At 46.6% G+C, this 9795-nt stretch overlaps 1 protein-coding gene across 1 annotated transcript in view; it reads right to left on the bottom strand.

Annotated features, from left to right (window-relative positions):
* Positions 1-9: 9 nt before the first annotated feature.
* The window catches only part of RGL1 (ral guanine nucleotide dissociation stimulator like 1), a 52960-nt gene continuing 43174 nt past the window's right edge, over positions 10-9795 (bottom strand). The window contains exons 10-18 of the mRNA XM_005423733.2: positions 8087-8176; positions 6847-6933; positions 6590-6622; positions 5784-5905; positions 5329-5418; positions 3961-4144; positions 2943-3308; positions 1798-1912; positions 10-1330 (exon numbers count right to left, since the gene is read on the bottom strand). Coding sequence (XP_005423790.1) covers positions 1233-1330; positions 1798-1912; positions 2943-3308; positions 3961-4144; positions 5329-5418; positions 5784-5905; positions 6590-6622; positions 6847-6933; positions 8087-8176 — 1185 coding nt within the window. The 3' untranslated portion in view covers positions 10-1232. The remainder of the gene's footprint in view (positions 1331-1797; positions 1913-2942; positions 3309-3960; positions 4145-5328; positions 5419-5783; positions 5906-6589; positions 6623-6846; positions 6934-8086; positions 8177-9795) is intronic.

Raw genomic sequence — 9795 nt, 5'->3', positions numbered from 1 at the left:
CCAGGCAAATATTAATGAAAAACAATTTATATACTTATCATATAAAGATTACAGGTAAGCAGTTAAAAACATAACATATATAAACATTTGCAAAGTGTAACTTTAAAATCCAGAACATTCATGTTTCAGCTTAACACTGCCATACACCCTCTGAGTGAGCAGTACTATATACAGTAGGAGCTATGCTATGTACACAAGGAACTGCACTGTACAGACCCCAAAAGCAGAGAAAACTGAACTTCTAATTTTGCCCTAACTCTGGGCAAAGGTTAAGGCTCAGTAACAACCTCCCTTCCCCCCCCGTCACCCTCTAAACAACAACTGGAATTCATAAATTGTTCAGGCTGTGACCTACACCAGGCTTGTGGGACCTGCCATAGGACTCTTGGATGTACAGCAGACCTACAGTCAGTCTGTTTTACCTACCTGTAAACAGAAGTGATAAATCCAAACGTAGTGTAAAACTTACCTGAGCCCAGTGCTGCAAATTAGTGCCATAGAACTGGGGGGAAAAGGCCCAGGCATGGATAAAACTGGATTTTAACTAATGATCCTTAAGAATCCTAAGCTGTCTGTTTGGATAATAGCTCCTAGATCTGTGCAGGGAGGCACAGTGCTACCAGCAGAACCAGAAATACTCTCTGTATTTCATGTGTCTCAAACCAGGGCTGCTTACAATCCAACGTCTTACTTATGGCTTTTGAAGAGGTTCAGATTTCAGTTCCAGCAGAGGAATTGCACACTGTGAGGACATCCATCCATCACATGGGAGTGCACACAAAAGGCATCAGGTTCTGGTCCATGGCTTAACCAAGTCCAAGGGAAACCACCCTGTTGTGACATTCAGACCTCCATCCAACACAAAGTAGTGTTTGTCCCATTCATGAAGTTCATGCAAAGGCAAGTGTAGTTCATTCATTTTAAAGTTCTTTGGAAACAAGATCCAAAATGGGTCATTCTCTGGTGTAGAACAAGTGCAAAAAATTCTCAGCTGGTTCAGGCAGACAGAACTTGCTTCAGTTCTATAAGAATAAGTTCAGATGATCTTTTTCTGTATAATACTGGCATGAAGGAGACCCTTTTCTCACAGAGATGGCTTATGGGGTGTCCTCAAGACAAATGCAGCAGCCTGAAGCCTTTGCACCAGGGCTGCCCATTGCTCCAATTGCACATTTTCAGCAGGGGATTCTGACAGATTCCCTGTAACCCAGGAGGGCAGTGCAGGTGCAGCCTCAGCCCAGCAGCTCTGCCCTCTTCCTCAGGATGAAGTCAAAGTTCACGTGGCTGTTCATGCCGTAGAACACGTTGGCATCACGGGGGAACACCAGCTCTGCACAACAGGGCCACAGCAGAGTTAGTGGGGAGGGGCACAGCAGCAGCAAAGCTGAGACAGGACAGGGAGCAGGATGGTGCAGGCAGGGCCAGCTCCTTGTTCTGCCACAGCAGCACTGGGAGCAGGGGGAAAGGAAGCATGCTCAGCCTGGCAGACTCTCTCAGAGAAGGCTGATGATGGATGGAATCTGAAGGCCTGGTGCCAGGGGGGCAGAACATCACCCCCACCCAAAATCCTGTGATCACCCCCTGGCTGCAAGGCACACATGAAGTCAGCCTGGCAGCCCAGGAGCTGGCTCTGCCTGTGGGAAGGGGGCTGTGCTGACAAAGACCACCCCTGAGCAGCCAGGGGGTTCTCACTGGCAGCTGTGACCTGTCAGCAGCATTTCTAATGCTCCCCTTTTTACTCTTCCCTTTGAAATCCAACAGAACTTTCCAGGCAGCAGCAGAGTTCTGCTTCCCTACCTTTGTCCTCAGAGATGACCTGCACAAGCTCATAATCTTCAACTGCATCAGGCTCCAGGTTGTGCTTCAGCAAGGCTCGCTGGGTGACATCAGGGATTCTGTCTTGGTTGGTTATCTGCAAAGATACAGTGCAATGAGAGATTCTTCTCATTCACTCTTGTGATTGAGTAGTTAGCAAAAACCTGACTGTTCTTGAAAGGGATGTCAGAGAACTGAAAGAACAGATCAGTAACAAAGGGGCAGGTGCTGACAGATACTAGACTTAGCATTTTTGACATTTGGAGGTGGTGGCTTTTTAGTCCAAGCTGACTCAGGTACAGTACTAGTAGAGACAGCAGTAGATGCCAGTGTCTGCTCCCTCTGAGAGACTCCACTCTCACCAGCCACTGAAGCCCCTGTGAAGAGCTGCCCCAGCTGCAGTTGCAGGCTCGTGCTCTAAGCGCTCCCTTGGACATCCTGCAAAGCCTTCTGGCCTTGTAGCTGGGTTTGCTGTGTGCTGTGCAAGTGCATCTGGAGCAGACACACCTCCAGAGCCTCCTGCAGTCTCATCAGCAGCCAAATCCATCAGGCCCTCAGGGAACAACTTGCTGGATTTGGAGAAGTGAGACCATTAAAATCAGGAACTAAAGATGCTGAGAACTATCCCGCTTTTGTTTCCCCCCAGCTGAGCTAAGCCACATCACCCATGGTCCAGCACCAGTGGCATTACTGGGATATGTCTGTGGAATAAGCAGAGAGGGAAATGCCTGAATTCTGGGGCTGCTGGTCTGGTGAGAGGAGGGAGATTCTCCCTTCTTCACTGGGAGAAGCTGTGGAATTAAAGGGCAGAAACCAGCTCCTGGGGAAAGCTGCTGAAGGGAGGGAAAATGTACCATCTTATGTCAAAACCCCAATGTGCTCACAGTGCTTCACCTGGAGCTTTCTGATAAAACACAAACTCCCATTTCCAGACCAGAAACTTCCCTAAAGCTGTTTTAAAACCTCTCGTTCCTAGCAGGCTCCATTCTGCATGGCACCATGTGCCATTCTCCTGTTCCAGCCAGGTTTGATGAGCCAGCTCAGTGAAGGGGGGCTCTCAGAAGGCAGTGATGGGCTCAGTCACCCCCCAGGGGCAGAGCTGCTGAGCCCAGAGGCATGGCACTCACCAGGATGCTCTTGTAGATGCTGTCGTGGAGCCCGTCCATGCTGACCCGGATGATGCAGGAGCCCTCGCTCTGCCGGTTGTACACGGGCAGCGCTCTGGGGGCACTGCCCAGCACCGAGCCTGAGTCCCTGCAGGGCATGGAGCCACTATCCAGGCCTGAGCCAGCGTCACAGATGGAGCCCTTGCTGGAGCCTGAGCCCTTGTCAGAGCTGATGGAGCCCTTGTCAGAGTCATAGCCCTTGTCAGAGCCCACAGAGCTCTTGTCGTCGGTGGAGGCCAGCGGGAATGAGGGTAAGGATGACACCCCTGAGGAAGGCGTGCTCATGGAAGAGTCAGGAGAACAGGAGGATAAGGAGTAGCCAGAGATCTGCACAACAGAAAGGAAAAGTGCTGTCACAAAGGGGACATTTGGTGTGTGTGGCTGTGTCATTGTGCCAGAGGAACAGGAGAAGGCACAGATAAAACCTCAGTCACCCACGCTGCCCAGCCTGCTGGCATGGGGATTCCTTCTGAACTGAGACCTGAACTTCACTTGATTGATTCCAGCATTTTAATGACAGTTTCTGTCCTGCTGGGGATGCTCTGGCCTCGCAGTAAGAGCAGCCCAGGAGGTGGCAGCAGATCCAAGGAACAGCATGAGGCTGTGGGCGGCCAGGCAGGAACTGGGACCGGCTGGGAAGGAGCAGAGAGTGTCACAGGCACTCCTGCTCCAAGTGAGAGCCTTTACACAAGTGGAAATACACACAGTCCTCCTCTCTGCCATTCTCCCTGAAACTGCCCCCTTCCTTCCCCTGCTCAGCGTTTGCCTTTCTCTCCCTCTGCCTTGCTCAGAAGCTTCCTGACAGAACAAACCCACTGTAAGGGACAACACAGAACATTGTGCAAGAACCCCGACTGGATTACTTCCATTTTTACACATTTCTCTCTCCATTTCACAAAAACCAATGCTTTAGTCAAGACCAAGAGCCTTGGGCAAGTGTCTTGGGCCTGCCTGCAGCATGCAGAGGCCCCAGGTTTACCTTTTTCAGAGGGTCCTCAGGACTAGAGACGGGAGTGACACACACATCCTCAGTTTCAGAGTGATTAAACTCACACGATGAAACACTGGCTGAATCCGTGCTTTCCCCAGAGCTCCCCCCTACAGGAGAGCTCTTCGGGGGCTGTTCTTTGGGTGGGGTGAACACATCAGTGCCCAGAAAGAGTCTAGCATAGAAAGAAAGCATAAAAGCCAGTAAGTGAGAGCTGGGCTGAGCAAAGCTGTCCCTTGGTTCAGAGCTCTTACATTCTGGAGTTTTTTCCTCTCTGGAGTGGCCTGTTGTTGTCATTTCCTTCATGGTGTTTATAGTTTGTCCAGAGGCTTTGTTACAGGCTAACACAACACCTTCCTGACCCAGAGTGCCCACAGCTGCAAGGCCACAACCAGCTCATGCCCCACTAGAACAACACTCCCTTTCCATCTCTTCACATTTTCAGGCTCATTTAACAGAAAAAAAGGGCTTGAAAGGGCAAATTCACCCCCCTGCCAATTCCTGCCCTCTATTAGGGTGCCACAGGTACCAGGTTCTCTCTAGAAGGCAGGAGATGCACACAATAAGGAGATCATAATGTGTAAATTAAAGGCACTCCCTCTCCAAGACTCATTTCTAAATGCAGGTCAAGTGACTTGAAAGGAGTGTCAAAGGAAACAAGCTGGTCTGACCCACCAAGAGGAGGAGCAGGGAGCATCAGTGAGCAGTTATTGATTTAATACACCTTAGAGAGGTGCCACTGCCTGCTTTTCTACAGTATTCATTTGCAAAACACAGTCAGAGTGTTTTTAAATTTATTTTTACTTCAGTCTTTGAGCTCTGCTTTATTCCATGCAGCTTTTCCTGCATTCATGCTAGCCTCTTGTTTTCCATGTCCAGCTGTATGGCCATGTCCTATTTTCATCTTTGTGGTATTACACCAAATTAGACAATGTCCCCATGATTTTTTTTTCCTTCTCCAGCTGGTTGTTTCCACTATCAAATGCCTTTTTGCTAACCTTAATTTTCATATTAAATACCTGCAAGGAATTTTTGCATGTCTATAGCAATTTAGACTAATAATAGACCAGACTTTATCCTCCTTTACTCTGTTTTATAATCCACCACTAAAAATGATTTCTTTTTTTGGCACCATAGGAAAGATTCTTTATTCTAGTCTCTTCTACCTTTAATAATCCTCATGACTGCTTCTAGCAACACAAAGGGACAGCTTCAGCCACAAGGCTGCATTTCTCCTTAAAGCAATGCAGGGTTGTGGATCCCCAGCTAGGTTCTGCAGCTGATTAAATGAGCACTGCTGGTTTGAGTTATCCAGGTGCCTATTCCCACCCCAAAACCACTCTGCCCCATCATACTCACGTGCTGATCCTCTTCACCATGCTTTTCTGGGATTTTGGAGACAGGATGTTGGTATCAGCAGCTGCTTCAGCCTCACGGGAGAGTTTGTAACTGCAGGGCAGAGGCAAGCAGGTGAATATTTGCAGACAACGTCATTTAGTTGTACAATGTCATTTAGTTGTACAATGTCATTTAGTTATACAGTGTTATTGAGTTGTACAGTGTTATTTAGTTGTTCATCTCAGAGCAGCAACATTCAAGAAATCCCAGAGTCCTTCAGTTGTTCTCACCTCCCAGAAGGTTGCAGCACCACAAAGGGGAACACTGCTCTGCCTGCATTTTACCAGGGCCAAGGGGATATTTCACCTCCTTGTAACAGGTTTTAAAACTCTCCAGTGTTTGCATGTCCCTGCCCTGACCTGCCCAGGTTTGTGGGGGGTGAGAACAGAGGTTTTCCAGCTGCACTGAGCACCTACCTCTCCTCCTCCGTTAAGTGTCGCTGCCTCCTGAACCACTGGATGAATTTCTGGTCTGGTATCAGGCAATAGCTGTTGCATGAAGATTGCAGGAGCTTGATCTGGGCAATGACCTCAAATTCCTAAGAAAATAAATAATCACATAGAAAGTCTAATTAGAGAACAAGATTATATTCATTCATACAATGAGGGATCCAGGACAAACTCAGCTTGATGTGAAGTTCAGTTTCAGTTGAGTAACTATTTCAAGAACCAGCTTTCTAACAATAAAGGTGGGATTTTTTTCCCTAGGATCCATGATGTGCACTCACACCTGCTCCAGAGGAATGCAAAATGCTGCCCTTAAGGCATGTGACCAGAGTGTGCTGCTCTTCTGTAACTGCACTTGTACACACCCTGCCAAAACAACCCTGGATTGTTTAGGGCAGGTTATTGAGCAGTTCAGGGGAGGAAATGGCTCCATCCCAGCCAACTCCAGGTCTGCTTTCAACCCAAGGATGGAGATTTGGCCTGACTTCATTCAGCCCAAGGTAACCCCAGCACCTTTACTCCTACAGGACATTACTTATCTCTGACCAACAAGGATCAGGCCAAAAGGAGAGACTGACAGCCTCCCCTGTACCTGGTTTGCTCTCTGCAGACTTTCACCTACAAAGGGTTTCCTGCAGGAGAAGGAGGATATTTACTAACTGTGTGTTCTGGAAAGCAAAGGTCTCCTGCCACCAGGTCTGGTTCAGCTGCTCAGGACAAATGCCCGTGCCCAGAGGGTATCAATAAACCCAAAAATCACAGAACATTCAACTTACCCTTCGTCTCTTCTCAAAATTGATCAGGCCACCCTGTTGGAAGGAAAGAGAAGGGATCAGAGAAGAGCCAGACTTGTACCTTGAGATAAATGCACAAAAATTCACACAAGTTCCAGTTAATAACACTGCATATTGCTTCCCTTTTCTTTTTGTAAATAGATTTTAAGAGCTGCAGAAGGAGAGGATGCAGAAGCAAGTAAACTCAGTTGGGAAGACAGGGAGGGTATTTAGGGTTCCAAAAAACTGCTCCAAATTACCTCAACATAGTCCTGAAGGGCCGTGTCAAGCATGATGAGATCAGTCAGGAAGGTGCCAAGGTAAGGGACCGTGCCTTGCATCACTCCCTGCAAGTGAGCAGAGCAATCCTGGATTAACTGACTGAAAAATGAGAATAATTACAATTCCAGAACACTCCTGTGTAAGAAAATGAAATTAAAGTAATCTGCTTAACCAAGCATCAGTCCTATAATTATGTTTTCTTTCATTACATCATTTTCATTAGATAATCTAGAATTTAAATCCAATTCCAGTGAGACCAGGATGCTCTCACAGGTATTACCCAGTGGTTTTGTATTACAGTATTGGCATCACTGATTCCCAACATGGGTCTCCAGGAAACCCTGCCTTTGGGAGAAGCACTGAGGACCAGGGACAGGGTCCCTCTGTCACCTGCTGCAAGAGGAGGAGCAGGGGAATGGTCCTGGCCAGCCTGTGTTAGCAGCTGCTGCTTCATCCTTGTGGATTTTTACTCAGAGATGTGTGATTATACCTTGTGATAGTGAAGTAAAATCAAGCCACCATTTTTTTCTCTCCAAGAAGTGACCATCTTCCCCAGCCATCCACTGCATTTTAATGCTAATTAGTCACAGTTTAAACTTCTAGACTGCCAGCACTTGCAGAGTTCAGGCTGGCTCTATACTTGAAAAGGAAATACTTGTTTCTACCATCCAAAAGTATCTGTATTTTTTCCAGTAAAACAACTACACAGACAAAAATCATATTCAGCACTTTTGCTTCCCTATTCCAGATTTCTCTCCTCCTGTCCTTTAAAATCTTTGCCAGCTTTGAGACAAAAACCATTTTCACCAGCAGACTGGACCCCAGACACATTTTACAAAGCAATCTCTGTAGAAGCCTGTGCAATTTTCAAGCTGGTATGTCAGAAGCTTCATCAGCATGTTTGAAAGTAAATGAGACTTCTGCTCTGCCAGAGCTAATTCTCTTTATCACAAGAACTCCAGTATTTACAGCAGTACACATTTTAACTACATGGAAATTGCATTTCTCTCTAAAGTGTAACAAGAGTAGATAATGGAACTCCCTCTTGTAGGACCGAAAAAGAGAGCTGGAAGTGATGACCACATGTTTATATCCATCAATCCCTCCTGCCCACTCACTCTGGTGAAGACCTTTCTAGATTTTGCTTCTTGTAGAACTGACCAATTAGAGTTAATCATGTTACTAGTTCAAAAAGGAGAGGAAAACCCTCAAACACACCTTGTTTTTTTGAAGTTGCAGTCGCTTCTGTGACTTTTTCTGATTTTCCTTCTCACTGCTGTCCAGATTTGCAAATTTGGATGTTGCTTCCTGAGAAGTGATAAAGAAAGGTAATTAATGAAGGATCCAAGTGGTAAACTGGCAACTACATGCATGTAAAATACTAATTTAACCAGACAAGTTAAGCCAGCAAAAAATACTCGCTATAGAGACACACTTGTGTCTACACACGTGTTGATTTCCTGGGACTTGGATGCTGATGGGGAATTTTGGACAAAAATCACTCAAGATGACTGTGAGGGATTTTTTTCTGCAGAATGGCTTTGGCCAAAGCCAAGTGCTGCTGAAAATCTCTTCGGAGTTTAAATCAGAGAAGCTCAGACATACTTCAGGTGCTCTATCCCAACACTCCTGACATGAGGAATTCTGGTTAATTCCCTCATCAGGCCTGCTACAAGTAAACATCTCCATCTTATGTAATGCTTTGTTGTTTTTCTTATGCTGCAACACCAAGATTCAGCCACTGTGGCTTACTGACTAATCCAAAACCATGCAGGAAATTAAAGGAACAGGTTTCCATCCCCACAGCTCCAGCTTGCCTATGAATGGATGAGATATTTCACCATAATTCTTTAAAACTGTATTTCCCTGGATGCACAGGGGATGTTGGAGTTACATGTTTTTTCCAGTGGTTGCACAGATGTGTCAGAAATCATGATCAATGTCTGTTCAGGAGGAGAGAACACTGCTCCCTTTCCATGCCACCCCATCTGTTTCCAATGGCATTTTGTTTGCTCCACACTTGGATTTACAGGATGGACAAGCAAGGTCCAACATGGCTTGGGGCTATTTATAGTGAAGGAAAACTAAGCCTTTGAGGATTCAGTGGATATTAATCCTCCAAATGGTCCAAGATGAAAAGTAGGGGAGAGGTTCTAGCTATTCTGAGGGATTTTTCTCCTCTCACTGCTTCCAAAATGTTTTTAAAATCTACTAAGAGCAGCTGGAGGGTGATTTACTGGGAGCCAGAGGTCTGGGCTCAGTCTGAGTTGTTTTGGCTTTTAATATTTAGCTAAATAGGCTGTTCTGAACACACATTTTCCCTCTATGCTTATTATGGTCTCACCTGCTTTAAAAATTACCTACAGATGTTGATGAAGGGATGATAAACAAAACAGACTGACAGATGTGAATGTGTTCACCCACCATTCCTGAGCAAAACACAGTGTTTCAGATCACAAGGCAAGGGGCTGAGGGACAAATGCCAGACTGGCTGGACAGAACTGCCGAAGAATGAACTGCTTAGTGAGTTCATGAGGAACTTTTCATGTAGATGGAAAAAACCTGCCACAAACATTCCTTAGTTTTTGCAGAACACAGCCCTTCCCTGCCATTCTTCCTGACCCCTTTCAGGCTCCTGAGCTTACTGGGGTTCACCCAGGAGAGTGCAGAAGTCAAACTGCTCCACACAGAGCCTGCTTTGTTGTCCATCTGGCCACCCACAAAGCAGGAAGCCTGTTCCTTCAGAATTCCCAGCCCTGCTTCCTAGTCCTCAGAAAGGTACAGGGTAATGGGATAAACATCTTGGACTGATTGCTCAGCTGAAGGTGTGGCACTGTTCCAGTGACCTCATGGGCTGAGGGGCTGCAAGACCTGCTGTCCACCCAGATCATGCTGCCAGAGCCTGCTGGCTGTGGCTATCCAGGCTA

This window comes from Geospiza fortis, unplaced genomic scaffold (genome assembly GCF_000277835.1).
Source record: "Geospiza fortis unplaced genomic scaffold, GeoFor_1.0 scaffold229, whole genome shotgun sequence".
NCBI classification, from domain to species: domain Eukaryota; kingdom Metazoa; phylum Chordata; class Aves; order Passeriformes; family Thraupidae; genus Geospiza; species Geospiza fortis.
The sequence above is the reverse complement of the archived record's forward strand: the minus strand, read 5'-3'. Positions and strand labels throughout refer to the sequence as shown.